General features: G+C 41.7%; 1 protein-coding gene across 1 annotated transcript in view; it reads left to right on the top strand.

Annotated features, from left to right (window-relative positions):
* The window catches only part of LOC308090983 (NLR family CARD domain-containing protein 3-like), a gene marked incomplete at both ends in the record, with an annotated part of 42,248 nt that overhangs the window by 3,660 nt on the left and 16,031 nt on the right, over positions 1-22,557 (top strand). Inside the window, 4 exons of the mRNA XM_080436256.1 lie at positions 515-2,240; positions 5,383-5,556; positions 6,127-6,297; positions 6,378-6,530. Of these exons, the coding sequence (XP_080292382.1) occupies positions 515-2,240; positions 5,383-5,556; positions 6,127-6,297; positions 6,378-6,530 (2,224 nt within the window). The remainder of the gene's footprint in view (positions 1-514; positions 2,241-5,382; positions 5,557-6,126; positions 6,298-6,377; positions 6,531-22,557) is intronic.

The raw sequence follows: 22,557 nt of genomic DNA, 5'->3' as shown, positions 1-22,557 counted from the left end.
GCCCAGTGCAACACAACCCAAAGGAACAGCTGCTTCTGTCTCAGGTCAGTGCTGTTTAAAGTCTTTTTTGTTCTAATAATGATGGGTCATTCCTACTATTCGGTGCCATTTCAGCCTAGTAACTTTCTTATTTTAGTTTGATTCTGTTTTCATTGGACATTAAACTTACATTACACTTACACTCAATTACATTACATTGCATTGTACAACAGTTAACATGTTTCTGATAATGGTAGCATGTAGCATTGTTGCATCAGACATGTCAGATCATGCTGGGATAACATGGTTGGAGTAAAGTAATGTAAAGTAAAGTAAAGTAAGCAAAGTAAAGTATAAAAGATCTGGACAAAAATATAGTGATAATAATGTCAAGCGAAAACATTTTGTTATTCATTATGTTAACACATCATGCCGATCTTATCATTTCCCTCAATATCTAAAGGAATTGCTTACTACAAGGACAAGCTTAAAACAAACGTTAAGGACCCATTTGCGTGTGTACCTGATGGGACAGTCCAAAGGACGGATAAGAAGGATTTTGAGTGTTACACGCGTCTCACAATCGTACGTGTGGATGATACAGAGATCAGCAGTGACAATGAGGTCACACAAATGGAGAAGAAAAAAGCAGGGCAGGAGATCCAACTCAGTGAAATCTTTACACACCCTTCTGGACAAAACAAACGCATGAGAACAGTGATGTCAATTGGCGAAGCAGGAGTTGGCAAAACCTTTCTCGTAAACAAGTTTGTCTCTGACTGGGCAAACAAAAAAGATCAAGATCCCCATCTCACATTTGTGCTCCAATTCCGCCATCTCAATTTCCTGCAGGGGCGAGAGTTTAGTTTGGCTCAGCTAATTCATGAATGCAACCCCATATATGAATGCATCTCAGAAGAAGCTCTTAATGAAATCTTCACCAAGCTGCAGACGTCAGGAGAGACTAATTACGACAAGAGTCCCTGCAAAGTTCAGTTTGTCCTGGATGGCCTCGATGAAAGTCACATAAAATTTGACTTCAAAACCCATCATAAATGCTCTAAGGACTTGTCCCAGGCCGCATTACTGGAAGTTTTGCTGGTCAACCTCATCAAAGGGAAACTGCTTCGCTGTGCTCAAATCTGGATAACCACACGCCCTGCAGCAGCCAAACAGATCCCTGATCGCTTCGTTGACATGGTAACAGAGGTGAAAGGATTCTCTGATGAAATGAAGGTGAAGTACATCAGGAAGAGAATTGGAGATGAGAAGCAGGCCAGCAGAATCATTTCACACGTCAAAGAATCAACGAACCTCCACATCATGTGTGACACCCCAGTCTTCTGTTCAATCATTGCCGCCGTTCTGCAGCACAAGTTGAAGACAGATGAGAAAGGAGAGCTTCCGAAGACCCTGGCTGAGATTTACAGCCACTTCATCTTCGTCCAGACAAAGATGAAGTGGCTAAAGCGTGGTGAGAATCAACAGAAACTCACAGAGGCTGATAAAGAAGTTCTTCTGAAGCTGGGCAGGCTGGCGTTTGAACATCTGCTGAAAGGCCGCCTCATTTTCTACGAAGAAGACCTGAAGAAATGTCACCTTGATATGAGAGAGGGTCCAGTGGACTCAGGACTGTGCACAGAGATCTTCAAACCAGACAGTAAATTCTTCCAGGAAACTGTCTATTGCTTCGTTCATCTAAGCATCCAGGAGTTTCTGGCTGCAGTTTACCTGTTTGACTGTTTCACACAGAATAACATGGAGGTACTGAAGGCATTCCTGAACAATGATGATTTCAACAGCAACAGTTCCCTGTCTGACTTCCTGAAAGCTGCAATTGAAAAAACCCTGCAGAATGAAAGTGGCCACCTGGACCTCTTTGTCCGTTTCCTGCATGGAATCTCACTGGAGTCCAACCAAAGAGGGTTAGGAGGCCTGCTGGGTCAGACAGAGAACAGTCCAGAGGAGATCCAGAAAGCCATCGTCAACCTGAAGGAGATGGATCCCTGCAGTGGCTCTCCTGACAGATGTATCAACATCTTTCAATGTTTGATGGAGATGAAGGCCCACTCAGTAAGTCAGGGGATCCAACAGTACCTGGAGTCAGGAAAGGAACTCTCTGAGATCCAATGTTCAGCTCTGGTCAGATTGCTGCAGATGTCAGAGGAGGTTCTGGAGGTGTTGGACCTGCAAAAATACAACACATCAAAGGATGGGCGACACACACTGGTCCCAGCTGTGAGGAACTGCACAAAGGCTCGGTTAGTATTTTTTGTCTTTTCAGAACATAAAACATATTTTTCCCATAATAGTTTGTAGGTACCAAACTACAGAAATACAAAGAAACAAAGAAATAAATTAAAAAATTGGATAATAAGTCATACCATCTCCCCCTCCTCCCACAATAGAACACCATAAAATACTCCTGACCACTTGAGCCCTATTTCATGCGTCGTTGTTACAAAATGACAACGTTTGTACAAGGGCTCAAGTGTTAACGTCAGCTGTTTTTGCCATGTGATACCATATCATGACATGTCATAATAGCTGATCTATAAGCAACAATCTATAAGATCACAAGGCACGCACAACACTGTTCTTACTAGGTCCTAGTTATCCTACTACTTTAATTGAAATGACCTCCAAAATGTGTCCGGGGTTGCTCAACACACAAACACTCCATTTGCCCCGAAACTTGCCACAGACTGTTGATCAGAGCTCTGGCTATAATATAGGCTTCTTTCCCCGCCTTAAATGTACTTACATATTGTACGGTTAATACAAAACTACATTTCCTACTACATCTTAACATTGTAGCCACAGCAGCTTTCCTTAGAGCTAATCTGGCCTAGATGTGAGGGCCGCGAAGATAACATTTATCTTAAATATTTGTTTAAAACAAATGGTATTTCAGTTTAATCGGAACAATATCCACTGATATATAACTATATCGGTGTTCTTTGAGGGTGTTTAACATAATTCTGAGATACAAATGGAACCAAATGGACCCTAAGGGTTCATTTGGTTCCATGTGTATACTCTGAGTTATAGTGGTTCTTCAAATTACAAGGTTTGAGAACCACCATGTAATTAGGTGAAAACATGTACATATGGTGGTAACCAATATCAACTCTACACAAATGCTATATCACACACAACAACTGATTCACATCTCTCATGGTTTCCTAGTAAGCAGTGGCGTAGACCGACTTTATTTGCAGTGGGTTTTTGTATCATAAGGGCCCTTGATATGGATGCATCATATGCAGCAATTTCACTGGTTTAAACAACATTTACAGTAACCGACTAAGATAGCCTATACTAGTCTAAAATTAAAGAAACACTCAGAAAACAGCCACAGCAGTTCACATTATCATTTTGATCTATATAAGGCCATGAAGACATTTAAAGGCTTAATATAATAACGAAAATGTCTTTTAAATGCAGCTGAGAAACTTTGGTCAACTTAATTTTGTACTTGCATAATACATGGTCTTTTGTTCGCAAACAATTGACCTAGTAAGTCTACTTTGGATCTGATGGATAGGGTTAGGTGCAGACCAATTGGAAACACTTGGACCCTACCTGGTCGTAGTGCCTGGTCCAGTGGTCCTGTCATTAAGAATGACTGATGCTGCTACAGCAAAATCCTTTGGTCTCCGACGGCCGCAACATAGTCTCCACCTCCTCTTAAACACCTTTGGTTTTGGTCAAACTGATCCCCAGCTTGGGAGCAACAGGAGGTTGTTTGTTTATAATTATTCACAAGGAATATTTGGATTTGATGAGAACTCCCGTGCTCGCTAGTTTACTTTGAACTGGAGTCGCAGGTATCGGCAGCCTGTCCGCGAAACGAATAGGGGTGAGTGTGTTTTGGGGTGAGCGTTCTGATTACCACTGGAATCTTCTCGTCAATGAGTATTGCGGAAACAATATGAATAATATTATGGGGATATAAAACTATAGGCTACATAATATATTGGAAATTACAAAAATAAATATAATAGCAGATGCCTTTACTGTGATATGGGCGTCTATTTTTATGTTTATTAAAAAACAATTAATGAAACTTAAATTAATTAATGAATCCCCTCCTGGGGGACCCCCTTGCGTGGAAGTACCGTGTATGGGTTCTCATAGCCCAGCAACCCTATACAAATTACGCCACTACTATTAAAGGTTTAATGACATTCACTTTTACACCACATTCAAAGTCTTTGACCTGGTCCTTCAAAAGTGTACAAAAAGTTTTAAGTGAAAATTCCATTCCAGTGATCCATGGCAGGTGTTTTTCTCTCACATTTCTAAAGCCTTTTCAACTGCAATGAAAAAATAAATCTTTGCCTGCGGGTGTCGCTGGTGAGGGATTTTGCCTGTCAATCATCGCCTCTGCTCCGCCCCCCCCAAAGGAAAGGATAGGGGAGGGGAGGGGCGAGGAGGAGAGTGGGCGGGATTATTCGACAGTGACCTCACTGTCGAAGGGCCAAGCTCAGATTACTTTTCAGCCTAATTATTCAGAAAACCCCAGACCACAGAAAATCCACTGAATGTTTTAAGTTCAGGTTTTTTGGGTGTAATTGAGGTCATAAAACCCCAAATAAAACATTGAAAATAAAAAAAGTGAAAATGAATGTCATGATACCTTTAAGTCAACCACAAGAGATGTGGCTGTAGAAATTATAGTCAGTATTACTAGTAGTACTACTATTGAACTGTATCTATTCTGGTACTACATTGATATGCACACACGCGCGCACGCACACACACACACACACACACACACGCGCGCACACACACACACACACAAAACACACACACACACACACACACACACACACACACACACACACACACACACACACACACACACACACACACACACACACACACACACACACACACACACACACACACACACACACACACACACACACACAAACACACACACACACACACAGGGTACAGAGAACATGGTACCACCCAGAACAACAGGAAAACTCTGTACTATTCACAAGAGTCCTCTTTAGCTATTCGTAACGTAACAGACCATACCACCAATAAGAACTGGATCATACCATTAGTAAAGGGGTGTAGAGAGAATGGACTTTTAACAATGAACATGGACATTACTTAGGTTTGCTCGCTCGCTCGCGCACACACACACACACACACACACACACACACACACACACACACACACACACACACACACACACACACACACACACACACACACACACAATACATCATGCAAGTTTCACTCTGTTCTCTGGTTGCCTGTTCTTACTTTATGTTAATGAATGGATAACTAGATAGAATGCCTCTTAGTTATCTTCCTTGACAGTGAACATGGTCTAATTAATTGTCATAATCTCTGATTTTGCATTCAATCTTTTTGTACAGACTTGTTGGCTGTGGACTCGGCAAGACACACATTGAAGTTGTGGCTTCAGCTCTCAGCTCTAATCCTTCCCATTTGAGAGAACTAGATCTCAGTGACAACGCCTTGGACAATTCAGATCTGGAGCGACTGTGTGCTGCACTGAAGAGTCCACATTGTAAACTGGAGAAACTTAGGTCAGATTAATTTACCATAATTAGTTTGTTTTAGTATGCATTTTATTCATTTGAGGAGTGTGAACACGTTTGATGATTGGGTATAGTGACAACAGTATGTACAGGCATACTGATTTAAATTTAAAACTTGAACATCTCTGATTACACTAGACTTTGGATGTTTTGTTCCCATCCCCTCTTTTTTTAATACTATGTATATTTAACATTTTTAACACTCAATGTTAAATCAATCAATCAATCACTAACTATTTTAATATCTAAGAAGATCAGAATGAAGAATGCAAATATCAATATGATAATACTTCTTTGGAAAGAGGAAACTGTTCGTGTTAGGGAGATGCAAATGCTTGGTTTGCTTCATGCAATGTCCTGCATAGGCTACGTGTGATTTTAAAAAAGTTGACAACCTATTGCCGAATCGGATGGCACACTGCATTCTTAGCATGGGCACTCACTCACTCACTCACCTCACTCACCCAAGCCCTTGTTGTCGGTGTGTGAGAGTGAAACTAAATGTGTGCTAAATGTACTATAGCACACAATCAGACATGTGTTTTATTCTTCCTTTAGATTGACTCATTGCTGGTTGTCAGAGAGATGCTGTGAGATCCTGGCCTCAGCTCTCAGCTTTATTCCCTCCCTAAGAGAATTGTGCCTCAGCTTCAACAACTTGAAGGATGCAGGACTGAAGACGCTCTCAGATGGACTGAAGAGTCCACTTTGTCAACTGCAGACCCTGAGGTAAATAATGTGGTTTATTTTTATGTGGATCTGTACTTGAACATCAAGTTCAGTTTGTTAAAGTCTTTATTTCTCTGCAGGTTGTCAGGCTGTGGGGTCACAGAGGAGGGCTGTTCTTCTCTGGTTTCAGCTTTGAAACTCAATCCTTCCTACCTTAAACACCTGGAGCTGAACTGCAACCATACAGGAGACTCTGGCCAGGAAATGCTATCTGTTGGATTGGAGACTGTCGTGTGAGTAGACATGGACTGTGTTCTATTGGATAATGCAGTCCTTCAATGGCTGGGCAGGTGGGCCCAGCTATTGATGAATTTGATTCCAGATTTTTAAAGAGTTAAGTATAATAGAGTTGGGTATGTAGGGTGGTAGTTTACGCTTGGCTGGATTATTAAGCAACGCAAGAAGAGAGGTAACAGCAACTGAAGCCATCTCAATCTGAAGCCAAGCTGGTCCATTTACATGCTCTGCTGATAGGTAGTTGCGCCAAAAAGACAGCGCATACAAGTTGGATGCCCAGTAGTACAATTTAAATTGCGGTAGCCCAAAGCCCCCTGCTGCAATAGACTTACATATATGTTTTTTAGATATCGTCACAGATTTGTTACTCCAAATAAATGATGAAACAACAGAATTCAACTTTTTGAAATAGTAGAGAGGTATAAACACAGGTAAACAATTGATGTATAAAAATCTAGGCAGACCAACCATGGATATGGGCAAAGTGTTCCAGAATTCAATGTTATTTTTCAATTGTTGCATCTTGCAATCACAGTTCTTCTTTAAAAAGTTCCCCATGTTTACGAGTGGCTATTATACCCAGGGTTTAAAATGTGTCTGTGGAAACCTTAAAGGCTGTCGTGCGCAGGAAGCTTGGATCAACATTCTCAGAAATGGGCATCATGTCTCAATTGAATGTAATAAAGGTGGGATAGATGTTTTAGGACGGGAAATAAATAAAGTCATATCATCAGCAAATAGCGATAGATGGTTGACAGTGTTGTGAACTTGGATTGGGGCGATTTCTTGATTAGCTCTAATCTGGCTGGCTAGAACTTCGATGGCTAAATTGAAGAGATAAGGGGAGCAGCTGTCCCCCTGCCTCACCCCTCTCTTAAGATGGAAAGGCCGTGAGACCTCACCATTAGTGACAATTGATGCCTCAGGATGGGCGTAAATTATATTGATCCAGTCTATAAATGTTTCCCAGAAGCCAAAATGTTTTAAAGTAGACAGTATGTATTTCCATTCTAAACAATCAAAAGCTTTCTCGCAGTCTAAGGCAATGACCACCGACTCTTCCTTATGATAAATGATATTAATTAATATTTGCCTGATAAAGAGAGTCCGGCGGCTCTGAAGCTTGTTTTGACTGCTTGAACCTTCGCAAAAGCAATGGAACTATGGTTGATTGAAACCTTTTATAGAACTCAATTACAAATCCGTCAGGGCCGGGGGCTTTATTGTTGGGAAATTGAGATATAGCTGTTATAATCTCACCTAGCGTTATATTAGCATCCATTGCCGTGGCGCCCTCCTCAGCTAGAGTAGGCAGCTGGCTGTCGGCAAGGAACTGATTGATGATTTGGGGATCTGTATTCTTACTTTTGGATTGGTAGAGTTCCTCATGGAACTGAGCAAAACTCTTATTGATCCCGGCTGGATCAGTAATAAGTTTACCTTGTCTATCTTTTATTTTGTGAATGGCTCGGGTGGATTGTAAGTGCCGGAGCTGCCTTGCCAGTAAACTATGGGGTTTATCGCCCAATTCAAAGTATTTCTGTTGGGTTTTAGCAAGCAGTGCGCTAACTCTTTGTGAGAGGAAAGTGTTATATTCAAATTTTAATTTAGTAATTGACTCCAGAGTTGCATCGTTAGGGTTGTCCTTAAAGGGATACTCCACTTTCAAATAAAATAAACATTAAAAAAATATATTAAAAATAAATGAAAAAAGTAATGGAAAAATCACGGCCCCCTCACGCATTAGAGTGTCCTACTAATGTGTGAGGGGGCCGTGATTTTGCCATAACTTCTTTCATTTTTTGAAAATATATTTTTTTAATGTTTATTTTATTTGAAAGTGAAATATCCCTTTAAATGCGTTTTCTTGAATGGAAAGGTCATTTTCTATGTCTGTCAGGCAAAATATATAATGTGGCTTCTACTCACCGCCTTAAAAGATTCCCACAGGATAGAGTCATTAACATCTCCAGTGTCGTTCTCCCTAATTAAATGAGAAATTGATTTCTCCATGTTTGATTGATTGATTGATTGATTGAAATTTTTATTAGGCAAAAGAATGTAAAACAACACAGTTACATTTATAATGCTTTTGACTAAAAGGTCCGGCCAAAAAAGTCCTTGCGGACTTGTTTCCGTTGGGGTCCTTGAATTAATTTCATAGACATATATAGTAGCAACCAAACAGTTCAAAAACCAACATGAAAATACAGATAATATAGAAAAAATCACACCCTGTGTGAAGTGGGCGGTGTCTTGCTAGCTAATCACAATACTGAATGGAGTCGATCAATCATGTACAAAGGATAAATACATTTATTGAAACACTCTTTATGATGGACAAAACCATAACTTGAAAAAAACCAAATTTTGGTTTTTTTCAAGTTATGGTTGCTTATATAGGGCTATGCACATGTGTCATGTGACACTGGCCAATCACAGTCCTGAATAGGCTGTGATTGGCCAATCACAGCGCAGGATAATTCTACTAATTTCCTGGGCCCAGATCACAGCGCAGGAAAATGTACATTTTTCCAAATCTCACTTATAGGGGCGGTTTCACCACCCAAAAAATACAACTATGTACCAAAAAAAGGAGCATGAAAAAAAATAAAAATAAAAATAAATGTACAAAAAAAGGGGGGGGGGGGGTGAAGCATGGAAAAATAACGATTATATACAAAAAATGCATGAGGAAATACAAAATATGTACAAAAAAGAGGAGGGGGGGGGGGTCGTCTGTCTACAGGGAAACTGGTACTATCTCCTCTTTCGGCCTCCAGAAAGATGAGTTTTTAGGGCTGTTTTGAATGAGCCCAGCGAACTGCATTTTTTGAAGGATGGGGTTAGACTATTCCATTCCTTGGTGGCTGTGCTATAGAAGGAGAATTTGCCCATGTTTGTTTTATGGGTGGGTGGTACCAGATTGTTGTTTACGCTCCCTCTAGTTTCGTGGCTGTGGGTGTCACTAACTTTTTCGAGGTATTTATACAGATATGCGGGTATAGGGGGCATTTCGGGCAAATCTGCATTTACAATTTTGAAGACCAGACCCATTTTTAGTTGTTTAACCCTGTCTTCCACCCTGAGCCAGCCTAGGCTGGCAAAGTGAGTGGGAGAGAGGTGGGTCATGGGCCCCAGTCCGAGAAGTAGTCGGATCAGTTTGTTTTGGGAGGTTTGAAGCTTAGTCTGCAGTGACACTGAGGTGTTAGAGTACCAAGAGGAGCTAGCATAGTCAAAAAGGGGCTGAATCAGGGCCCCCGAGAGGGTCCTGAGGGCCTGAGGGTTGACAAAAGAGGAAACTCTGCCCATAAATCTGGTTCTCTGGTTTACTCCTTTGACCACCTTTGTTGCCATGCATACAGGTATTTGTCAAGAATACATCCCAAATAGGTAATCTCTTCTTTGCTAGTGATGATTGTGTCATCGACTATGACCTTGAAGTCATCTACCTTCATTTTACTGAGGGAATGTTTGGTCCCAAATAGGATGGATTCAGTTTTCCCAAGGTGTAGTGACAGTTTGTTATCGGTAAGCCAGGTACGGATTTTTGAGAGTTCAGAGCTGAGAGCTTCCTCAACTTGCAACTTGTCCTCACCCGAGATCAGGAGTGCCGAGTCATCAGCGAACAGGAACAGTTTGCAGTTACAGGCAGCATTCATGTCGTTAATGTATAGAAGGAACAGTAACGGCCCTAGAATGCTGCCTTGAGGAACCCCGCAGCTCACCGGGAGGGATGAGGACATGGTTCCGTTGATGTCAACCACTTGTTCTCTACCCTCCAAGTAAGATCTCATCCAATTTAGTGATGTGCAATCAAAACCAATCGCCCTCAGCTTATCAAGTAGAATTGCGTGGTTTACAGTGTCAAACGCCTTTTGGAGGTCCAGCATGACCATGCCACAGTATTTGCCCGAGTCTACCTCACGTTTGATGTAGTCGGTCAAATATAGTAGGCATGTGTCAGTGGAGTGGGATGTTCTGAAGCCCGATTGGAATTCAAACAACAGTTTGCGCTCACTGAGGTAGCTGTTGATTTGTTCTTGGATTGATCGCTCTATAACCTTTGAGATGGAACAAAGGATGGAAACAGGCCTATAGTTGCCAGGATCTAGTTTGCTTCCTTTTTTAAATAGAGGGATTACTCTTGCCAACTTGAATTCTTGTGGGACGTGACACTGACTGATGGATAAGTTTGTAATGTGGGCTACTATGGGAGCAATGGAGACCGCTGCGTCTCTGAGGAATCTGGTGGGGATGTTGTCAAGGCCGGTGGCCTTGTTTGGCTTTAGGGCGGGGAGTTTGTTTTGCACATCAACAGTCAATACAGGTTTGAAAAAGAAGGAATCTTTGACCAATCTCTGACCAACTGCTCGTCAACCAGAAGTGTGGGGTCAAGGCGCCACTGTCGCCCTCTAGAGCTATGTTCTCTAATCCTGAGATCCATGGACAGTATAGAGTGATCAGAAATAACAATAGGGTGGTATGTTACTGACCCAACTGTAGAAATTAATTTAGCATCCAGGAGAAAATAGTCAATGCGACTACTACTCTTATGAACCGGACTGAAGAAACTATAATCTCTAGTGGTTGGATGGAGGAGTCGCCAAATATCCACTAAATTGGAGTTGGACATCAAAGTGTTCAAACAAGCACTGGCGTTGGATGGCTCGGGGGACTTAGAGGACTGCTTGTCCAAAAGGGGATCAAGGGTCAAGTTCAGATCGCCACCAATAGTGGGGCGGCCTAGCACGAGGAATCAGCCTAATCGTTCAATTTTTTGATGAAAGCGAGAAATTTCGCAGAATTGTTGATTGATATATTGGAAACAAAACTGGATATTGGGACATCACAAATTCTCACCCTGGTGGGCGTGGCAGCCATTTTTCAAAATGGCCACCATCACGCCAGAATGAAATGTTTGGAACAGGGGAGTCTGGTGCAACGCTCAGGTCCTGGACCTGGTAAGACGAAGGAGGAGTCCGGCCATCCACAGTCCAGGCCATCCACAGAGCCTAGTCCCTCCACGTGCCAGAGCCTCCGCTCTCCCCCAGTCCTGGCAGAGTAGTCCCGGATAAGCGGACTGAGTGGCCCTGTCTTGCCCTAAGAGGACTGACCGTGGGTAGCTACTGGGATGTAAGTCGGGGGCTTGATCAACCCCAGCCGGGTCACCTCGGCGAGGGTGTATGTTGCGAGACCCGAAACATCCATCGACCCCAGGCTACAACACTGATGATACGTCCCAGGTGCATCCATGTGATGTTTTTCTTTATGCAGGAGTTATTTGTAACAGAAGGATACCAGTGAGAGGGAAGATGTATAGGACGGTAGGGGGACCAGCCATGATGCTGTACGGCTTGGGAACGGTGGCACTGACAAAATGCCAAAACGGCGGTTTAAGGATTTGGTGAGAGACGGCATGCAGGTGGCTGGAGTCACCAAGGAAGACACAGAACTAGATGGCAAAAAAATTTATACATGATCAGAAGTCATGAGATTGTGTCCCTGAATTTGACTGTGAGCACAGTTGTATGGTGTGTTTTTGAAATGTTTTAATTTAGATGGTTATAAATGGTAACTCCGGCTTGAAAATGTTCAAAAACATACTATGGGAGTGCTATTTGGTGATTGACCTCAAATAATTAAAATATATGCAGAAATGCAAAAACAGTCTAATGTTGGTGGCCATCTTGAAAAAAAAATTGCTGCTATCTTTAATTTAGGAGTGGCCCGGTTTTCTAAATCGAAGCGTGATCTCCAAAGATGATTTGTACCACATTTCCAACTTGTATTACTATTTGAACAATCTCCCAAAATATTGCTGCTAACTAGGCCACTCCCATTGCAACGCCCCCTTTTAGGCAATTAGCATGAACACACCCACACACCTTCATACTCACATACATCACGCAACATTTTAGCCTACTAGGACAAAAATTAGGAGGATTTGATCAACCACTGGTGGCCATTTTGAAAAATGGCTGCCACGCCCACCAGGGTGAGAATTTGTGATGTCCCAATATCCAGTTTTGTTCAACATATATCTATCAACACTCCTGCCAAAATGTGCGCTTTCATCGCAAAAATGAACGATTGTCGTGCTACGCCGCCCTACTACAAAGATAAGATTGGTACCTGAAAAATTAGGGATTACATTTTTTAAAAAGTGAATAAAGGGGACGTTTTTCCTAATTAAATCCTGAAACCCCTAACCTGCGCTCGAGAAACAGATGCATTATGGGTTATCACTTAGCTTTGTTATACACTCTAAACAACTGCTGTCAAGAGTGAAAGAGCAAAAATGTACAAAAAAGGCTGAGGAAAAAAAACAAAAAACAAAACACACAGTCAAAAACCCAACCCTCCCCAATGGGGTAAATCCCCAAAATGTAGCAACAGCTACAACTCACCATAACTTGGGCTAACAGGTCAAAGACCACAAACCACTGAAATAAAAAGCTGCCCAAAAACACCTTATACACACCAGAAAAACGATGTCAACTTTACAATAGCTGCCTCTCTGTAGATTTAAAAAGCTAAACAAAAAAGGCCAGAGGGAGGCGCTATATGACTAATATTGTAGAAACAAATCAAACCAAGAAAACCCACATACTGCAGGAGGAATAGGTGACGTCACTAGTAGGGTTACAAGCTTGAACTAGAAAAAGTGCTCCTCGGAGCACAGGTCTCCGCCAGGTCAGGTAAGTTATTGTGGCCTCCTGGTGGCGCTATAATAGGCCAATGTGAAAAGGGTGGCATTTCTTCCTCGGCCTACTGGGAATGTGCGTGCAAATTTTCACGGAAATCGCACGCCACGTTCATGATTTCAGACATTTTGTTCAAAACGGACCAATCCTGCAAACTTTGGAAGTCAACCTTAGCCAATCAGGATGGAATATGAAATATCTGACAGATGCGTCTTGATCACATGACTATAGAGATACATTGTACCGATGTGCGTGATGTTTGGATAAAATCTGAAGGATTAATATCCAAAAATGTATTTGACATAAGTCGGCCTCCTGGTGGCGCTGTAAAAAGCAGATGTGAAAAATGCAGTGCAGATGTTTTTCCTTGGCCTCTAGGGAGTAGGCGTGCAAAGTTTCACGCAGATCGGTGCAGTTATAGTTAAAAATGCAAATCGGCCTGTTATAGCGCCACCATGAGGCTGATGTGAAAAGTTTTAAGTGCCATTTCTTCCTCGGCCTAGTGGGAATGTGCGTGTGCAATTTTATGGAAATGGCAAGCTGCGTTCATGATTTGAGGCAGTTTGTTCAAAACGGACCAATCCTGCAAACTTTGGATGGTAACCTTAGCCAATGAGGATGGAATATGGGAAATCGGACAGATCAGGGTTGATCACATGACTATAGAGATACTGTGTACCGATTTGCATGAGGTTTGGTTAAAAACTGTAGGAGTAATGGGGAAAAATGGGTTTTGCACAAATCGGCCTCCTGGTGGCGCTATGACAGGCCTATGTGAAAAATTTGAGGCAGAGGTTCTGAATTGGCATCCAGGGAGTGTGTGTGCACAGTTTCGCAGCGACCGGGCCAACGGTGCCTGAGATTTGGTGGTAACACACAGACAGGACACACGGACGGACGGACACACGGACACACGGACGGACGGACGGACGGACGGACAGGGGCGAAAACATACTCTCTCACCATGCCTTTCGGCCTGGCGGAGACAATAAGTAGTAACTAAAATAGAAAATGGAAATCACATTTGCTCATTTGAAAAGTAATGGATATAAAATGAAAACACCTAGGAAAAAAGTGCAACAAAAACTTTGTGTTGAACCACCAGAGTGCAAAAAAATAAGAGTCCCAATACAATAATGGAAATAAAATAGTTGTTAAACAGAATGACAAAACTAGATGGGTCGAAAGTGGGCCACAGCTCAAAGTAAAAAGCGAGAAGAAAAAAAAGACAATGTTATGATCATAGGGAGGACGGGACGTCTCCTCCAGGACCTCCGCGGGAAGATCCTCAAAAATCTGTATCGTGGAGCCTCGATATTTGAGTTTACCCCTCATCTTGCGTGCCTCACGGACCACCAGGTCACAGGTCTTATGGAAGCGAGCAACAATTACTCTTGGCTTTGTGGATGAAGGGACACGATGCGAACGGTCCAATTCTGGGGGAGAGTATAGCACCTGGTCGCCCAAGACCTCTACCAGGAACCCAGGAAGGAATTCGGAGGGGCAAGCCCCTTCAGTGGACTCAGGCAAGCCGATTATACGGATGTTGTTCCTACGGCTGAACCCCTCCAAACTTGGCCTGTAGCTTAGCATTGTCGTTAGCCAGGTTAGCGCTTAGCTTCTCCAGCTCCACCAAACGGTCGCTGGTTGTGTTGGCGTTGGACTCAAGGGACGAAACACGTTGTTCATGATCTTCTACTTTTGAGTTGATAAGGTCCAGTTTCTTCTCGAGAGTAGATAATCCATCTTTAAATTCGGAGGACAAGGCCTCTTTGTGCTTCTCCAGCATAACTGCAATGGCGTCCATGTCTGCGCCACCAGGCTGTAGGCAGTCTTTTTTCGCGTCGTCCAATCTCAAATTGTACGTGGGTTTCGTGGTCAGGCAAACTTTATACATTACTAAGCTGTTTGGTGTGCATTTGGTGAATATAAAAGGGCTAGAAAGATTAAATTAAAAAATGTAGTGGGAGCGTGGTGGAAGGCGTCTACTACTCCATGACGCAGCAACCGGAAGCCCTTATGGCTGTTTAAACCCCAGCCAATAGGAACACAGAGGGGGCGGAGCAATGGTGACCCACACACGTGGTCCCTGGTGTGGCTATTCTCTTTTATCTTTTTCTTTTTTTAATCCCACAATTTTGTAACCGATTTTACACCCAATGCCAATTGCCTAAGCTTGTAATCCTGGGCGCTACTCTCCCTTTGCCAGCCTGGAGAGAGCTCCGAACTGAGCTCATGCTTCCTTCAATGCATGAGGAGTGATCAGGCCGCTTCTTATCACCTGCCAGGGGGGAGTTTCCCCGGTTGGACGTAGCACGTGGAAGGAACACGTTATTCCAACCAGTTCCTTTCCCCTCCATCAGGCGCCCCGGCTGACCAGGGGGAGGCAGTATAGAGACCAGGATTACTGCATGTTTTTTGTGAGGGTGTGGCTAAAGTTTGGTGTGGATCGGAGCAACTGTGCGCCTCGCAGGTCTGGATGTTACGTTTGTGACCGTGGTCCTCGGTCCACCCACCCTATAGGCAATTATAATATACAGTAGAATATATGAAAAACAGTTAAATGCATACTTTGTGTGGGATGTTTTAGCAATCGGCACAAACCTCTGACGTCACGCTCATGTCACCATGACTCAGCCATAACCATATAAAGAGTTCCCAATGCAGCTATGCTCAAATATGGAGTGTGTTGTCTAACCTCAATGTGTTGTCATGGCATCATGCACAAACAAATCAATCAGCTCCATATATGGGCAAAAAACGGGCATGCCCATATGTGGGCATATACTGATGACATCAGGGAACTCCATATATGGGCATAAAAGGGACAAGGACAGACCGATACAGAGATCTCCATATATGGGCATATCAGTCGGATTGACGTAGGTGCAGGGATGTGCTGTGGATGTTTGAGCTAGCGGAGCTCTATTTTAATGACGTCATGTGCACAAGCACATGCACACGCATGCATGCATGTGCACATAGCCGCTCAGCTCAGTGCTAGTTGAAATACTGCAATATTATGTGATGGAATGTAATCATATCTTATTATTTAGTTGCATTGTTAATTAGTTGCTTTTATTTGTTTCAATTAATTATTTTCCTTTTAGTTTTATATAAAAGCCCTTTACATAGACTCACCCACACATAAGTAGGCTACTTAAAATAATCAGACAACTCTTTTTTTTATAAAGTCATTCAAGTAATACCTGAATGACTTTATTCAAAAAAAGATACAAGATTACAACATCACTTACATTGCTTTCAAAACAGTGGTTTTAAAACAATCATAAAGTCATAAGATCGTCCAACAACGGTCAGGAATGTTAGATTAATTTAGAGTGTCTGGTGCAGCTCTTGTTCTTGGGTCCTCAGCTAAACGATGGGATCTTAAGATGGGAAGTTTGTACGTGAAAAAAGTGAAGCCTCCATGAGCCAATGAATATTGTAGAGGCTTTATAAACAAACAAAAAAAAACAGCTGTGCATGGGCATCTTTCTCTCAGTTTCAATTCTGTGGTTTATGTAGCGCAGTAAGAACAGTTTCTACCTATCAGTCAGAAAGTCCCTGGATCGAATCCCAACTTATCCAGGCTTCATTTAAATTGCTGCACAGAAATCATGACTTTATTAATTAATGCATGTCCACTTTTTAAAGACAACATGTTTTTGCAGTATTTATTCACTGTGTTGTAGCCTGTGGTTGTTTTAATAAACAAGGTTCTCTAAAGATGATTAGAGACTGCTTTCAGTTGCGCACATTATAATGTGTCACTCACTGCAGTAAATATCTCAGTCCAAGCAGCAAAACTAAAAACATTAATTAACATTAGATCCTGACCGATACTGTCGTCGGCTTGTCTGGAGATATAACCTACATTTAAATGTGCAAATCACTTAAATGATCTATTATGTTGTACCACATTGTGCGTTATTACGCACTGGGGGACTTACCTCTTTCTGCTTTTCATCTTAAGCGCGTCCTATTTATTTCATGCAATAAAGAATTAAGTAGGCCTACATCCACAAACGTTTTCACCATGTATATAAAAGCATCAACCTGTATTCATGAGGCAAATACTCACAATGGTGAGCTTGTATTTTCAAATAGCCTATGTATAAAATAGGGCTAAAGAGGTTAATGTAATTATCTATAATGTAATAATTTATATCTCCAAAGTAACTAAAGTTTTCAAACAATTGTAGCCGAGTAAAAGTACAATAGGTGAGAGATGTAGTGGAGTAAAAGTATTGAAAATTGGAAATACTCCAGTAAAGTAAAAATGCCTCAAAATTGTAAGTAGTACAGTACTTGAGTAAATGTACTTAGTTACTATACACCATTGGATGAGTGTATTGTTTTAATTTGAAGACGAGCCATTCATTTGAAAGGTTTTGGTCGGAAACTGACACCAAACAGGTTAATTGTGTACATTCAAGAAGATGTCGGCAAATTCAGCTATTGTGTGGTTTGACTTTGTGGAACACTTTATTTGCAAGACTGTTGCAAAGAAGAAGCATGTGCTGCAAAGTGCATGTTTTGTGGTAAAGCCCTAAAAGAAATATCAGGGACAATGTCCAATTTTACTGTCATATTTCGAGAAAACACAAAGTTGGTAGTAGTAGCTGGTACATGGAGACAGCATGTTTTACATTGTGAAATCTGCTTGTAGATCTGCTATTTTCTAAATATTTTAATTTGTATAACTACTGTAGCCTACTATTGTGATGATGACGTTTACATATTTTAAAACTGAAGATGCAAACACATATTGAATGACAGTGTGTTTAAATCGAATGTCTCACCAGTGTTTGAACATTTCAAGAAGGCACACAGGCACTTCCTAATATCCTCCCATTAAAACCCACCCAGTCTATTCTGAGGTGAGATACCTCCATCTAGTGTCCACCACACCATCAGCTTGAGTTTAAAAATACTTTATTCATAAAGCACTTTAAAAAACATAGATGCAAAGTGCTTTACACACAATAAATAAATACAAGTATACAAGCTTAAGGGACAAGTGAAGTAAGTTCTCACTAACTGTAAACCACATTGTTTCAGAGGACACTAATAACAAATATAATATAGGGGTCCTCCCCCAGACACAGCATATTAACCATGAATGGATTATGTGTATGGTAATTAATACAAATACATGTGCTACAAGCTCTTGTGGATTAACTATAAGCAGATGTACATTTCTACAATTTATCGGCAGCCATATTGGAAAACATGCTGCCATATTGGAGTGGATAAACAGGCTAAAATAAAGTTTATCTGCCAAACTCAGATCCTCCAGCTCTGGAATAGCATCCTCCTAGCTAGCTCCCACAGCCAGTGTGTAATCATAAACATCTTGAGGCAAATGATCACATTTAGCATGCAAGCCAGCTGTTTTCAACTGTGAGTGGATAATGTTATCTCGACCCGGAAGTGAAACATTGTCAACATCCTGTAGTGGGGGTTGCCTAGCAACGAGCTTGTGTGTCTGGTTAGAAGAGCTGCCGGGCTGCTGCACCATAGCCGCATAGCGTGACTTCAGCCACTGTCCAAACTGCTCCATAGCCGCATAGCGTGACTTCAGCCACTGGTCAGGAATGTTAGATTAATTTAGAGTGTCTGGTGCAGCTCTTGTTCTTGGGTCCTCAGCTAAACGATGGGATCTTAAGATGGGAAGTTTGTACGTGAAAAAAGTGAAGCCTCCATGAGCCAATGAATATTGTAGAGGCTTTATAAACAAACAAAAAAAAACAGCCGTGCATGGGCATCTTTCTCTCAGTTTCAATTATGTGGTTGCTGTAGCTCAGTAAGAACAGTTTCTACCTATCAGTCAGAAAGTCCCTGGATCGAATCCCAACTTATCCAGGCTTCATTTAAATTGCTGCACAGAAATCATGACTTTATTAATTAATGTATGTCCACTTTTTAAAGACAACATGTTTTTTTGCCGTATATCCTAGTGAAACAGGGGCATGGTGCATGACAGAAGGCAAAAGTTTATGCTTTTCAGCAAACTTAAACAGGACTGTTGTGGGGCGTCCGCCGGCCTAGCGGTCCAGGCACATACCACATATAGGCTCTAATGCACCTGACAGCGCATCTTGGGTTCGAAAAAAAACTGGTTGTAGTCTGCATTTTGATTCACTCGGTCTTGTCTCGGTCCCGCCCATGATTTTACTCGGTCTTGTCTCGGTCCCGCCCATGATTTTACTCGGTCTTTACTCGGTCTTGGACTAAGGGACTCGGGACTCCTCCACCGAGTCCACTCGAGTCCGTGTCACTAAAAATGCATTGACATTTTATTATACCATTATTATGAGGAGCCCATTCACATTATTAGTAAGCTGTCTGTCACTTATGGACAGCTGTCTTGTTTAGTAACGGAGCGCATAATGCACCCGCCAGCTCTTGTAGTTGACACACAGCGCAGCAGAACACTGGCAGCCCGACAGACACCACACTCCACCTCTGCCCTGTCCCTCTAGTTTATATTCTTTTCAAATTATTTCCACGAACAGCGCAAGCTTTCCAGGTGTTTTTTTGTGTGTGTGTGTGTGTGTGTGTGTGTGTGTGTGTGTGTGTGTGTGTTCACTGTGTTGTAGCCTGTGGTTGTTTTGATAAACAAGGTTCTCTAAAGATGATTAGAGACTGCTTTCAGTTGCGCACATTATAATGTGTCACTCACTGCAGTAAATATCTCAGTCCAAGCAGCAAAACTAAAAACATTGATTAACATTAGATCCTGACCGATACTGTCGTCGGCTTGTCTGGAGATATAACCTACATTTAAATGTGCAAATCACTTAAATGATCTATTATGTTGTACCACATCGTGCGTTATTACGCACTGGGGGACTTACCTCTTTCTGCTTTTCATCTTAAGCGCGTCCTATTTATTTCATGCAATAAAGAATTAAGTAGGCCTACATCCACAAACGTTTCCACCATGAATATAAAAGCATCAACCTGTATTCATGAGGCAAATATTCACAATGGTGAGCTTGTATTTTCAAATAGCCTATGTATAAAATAGGGCTAAAGAGGTTAATGTAATTATCTATAATGTAATAATTTATATCTCCAAAGTAACTAACGTTTTCAAACAATTGTAGCCGAGTAAAAGTACAATATTTGAGAGATGTAGTGGAGTAAAAGTATTGAAAATTGGAAATACTCCAGTAAAGTAAAAATACCTCAAAATTGTAAGTAGTACAGTACTTGAGTAAATGTACTTAGTTACTATACACCATTGGATGAGTGTATTGTTTTAATTTGAAGACGAGCCATTCATTTGAAAGGTTTTGGTCGGATGATGACGTTTACATATTTTAAAACTGAAGATGCAAACGCATATTGAATGACAGTGTGTTTAAATCGAATGTCTCACCAGTGTTTGAACATTTCAAGAAGGCACACAGGCACTTCCTAATATCCTCCCATTAAAACCCACCCAGTCTATTCTGAGGTGAGATACCTCCATCTAGTGTCCACCACACCATCAGCTTGAGTTTAAAAATACTTTATTCATAAAGCACTTTAAAAAACATAGATGCAGAGTGCTTTACACACAATAAATAAATACAAGTATACAAGCTTAAGGGACAAGTGACGTAAGTTCTCACTAACTGTAAACCACATTGTTTCAGAGGACACTAATAACAAATATAATATAGGGGTCCTCCCCCAGACACAGCATATTAACCATGAATGGATTATGTGTATGGTAATGAATACAAATACATGTGCTACAAGCTCATGTGGATTAACTATAAGCAGATGTACATTTCTACAATTTATCGGCAGCCATATTGGAAAACATGCTGCCATATTGGATTGGATAAACAGGCTAAAATAAAGTTTATCTGCCAAACTCAGATCCTCCAGCTCTGGAATAGCATCCTCCCAGCTAGCTCCTACAGCCAGTGTGTAATCATAAACATCTTGAGGCAAATGATCACATTTAGCATGCAAGCCAGCTGTTTTCAACTGTGAGTCGATAATGTTATCTCGACCCGGAAGTGAAACATTGTCAATATCCTGTAGTGGGGGTTGCCTAGCAACGAGCTTGTGTGTCTGGTTAGAAGAGCTGCCGGGCTGCTGCACCATAGCCGCATAGCGTGACTTCAGCCACTGTCCAAACTGCTCCATAGCCGCATAGCGTGACTTCAGCCACTGTCCAAACAGTTCCGTCTCCATTTCAGGAAAAACATACTGAAGTATGTTTTTATACTGGTGACGTCAGTCTCCAGTCTCTATAAACTGAAATGAAGGAATTTCCTTTAGCCAAGCCTCCTTATAAGTAAGAGATGGAGTGAACGCCCACAATTCCACCGGCGCACACACACACACACACACACACACACACACAGGGAGTTGCAGCAGCCATGGGAGCACGCAAAAAAAAAAGACACAGAGAGAGACAGAGGTTTTGGCACCGTGAGGTAACGTTTAGGAATAAGGTTAGGTTTAGTTTAGGCATCATTTACTGGGGTTACGTTTAGAAATACCAGGTGAATACCGCCGGATTTGCCCCGGGCGACTGGGCTTATAATTATATTGGTAGCCTATATTATTTTGATATTAAATAAAGTTACACATTACAATCCGTACATTTTCATATACATTTGCATATTTAAAGTTTTTTATGAGCATGCCATGCACTGACTGGCTATTGTGGAGAATCGATTCAGTGTGTTTTTTTTCGACAGCCAGCAACACTGCTGAGCGCACACACACACACACACACACACACACACACACACACACACACACACACACACACACACACACACACACACACACACACACACACACACACACACACACACACACACACACACACACACACACACACACACACACACACTCCATTTGTGAATAGTAATACTTTTATTACTTTTATTCTCATTACCCCCCCCCCCCTTTCTGCCAGGCCACAACGGCACATTAAGCATGATTCATCATAGGATCGCTTTGCTCACACCGCGGCACAGATTGAATATATTCGGGGCACAAAACCGCTGAACGTCGAAGCATAAATTGGTCGTTAGACTCATTACTGGATGAATCGTGCTCTACTACTTGTGGAGAGAGACAGACTGCTTGAGATCGCAAAACATTAATCTGCTACTTAACAAGAGAAATGACACACTATCCAAAAGTATAAAGAGGATATGTGTGTGACAGTGCTGAAAACAGGGCTTTTAAAGATGAATATGGACAGCAAACTATGTGTTGGCACCACAAGATGAAGCATGGAATGGTACCAGGCAAGTTATATAAAAGTTTAATAAGCATCTTTCAGGTGGGGATA

This window comes from Gymnoscopelus braueri (assembly GCF_963280865.1).
Source record: "Gymnoscopelus braueri genome assembly, chromosome: 8".
In the NCBI taxonomy this organism is placed as follows: Eukaryota; Metazoa; Chordata; class Actinopteri; order Myctophiformes; family Myctophidae; genus Gymnoscopelus; species Gymnoscopelus braueri.
Note: the sequence above shows the minus strand (reverse complement) of the source record. Positions and strands in the feature narration are given on the sequence as shown.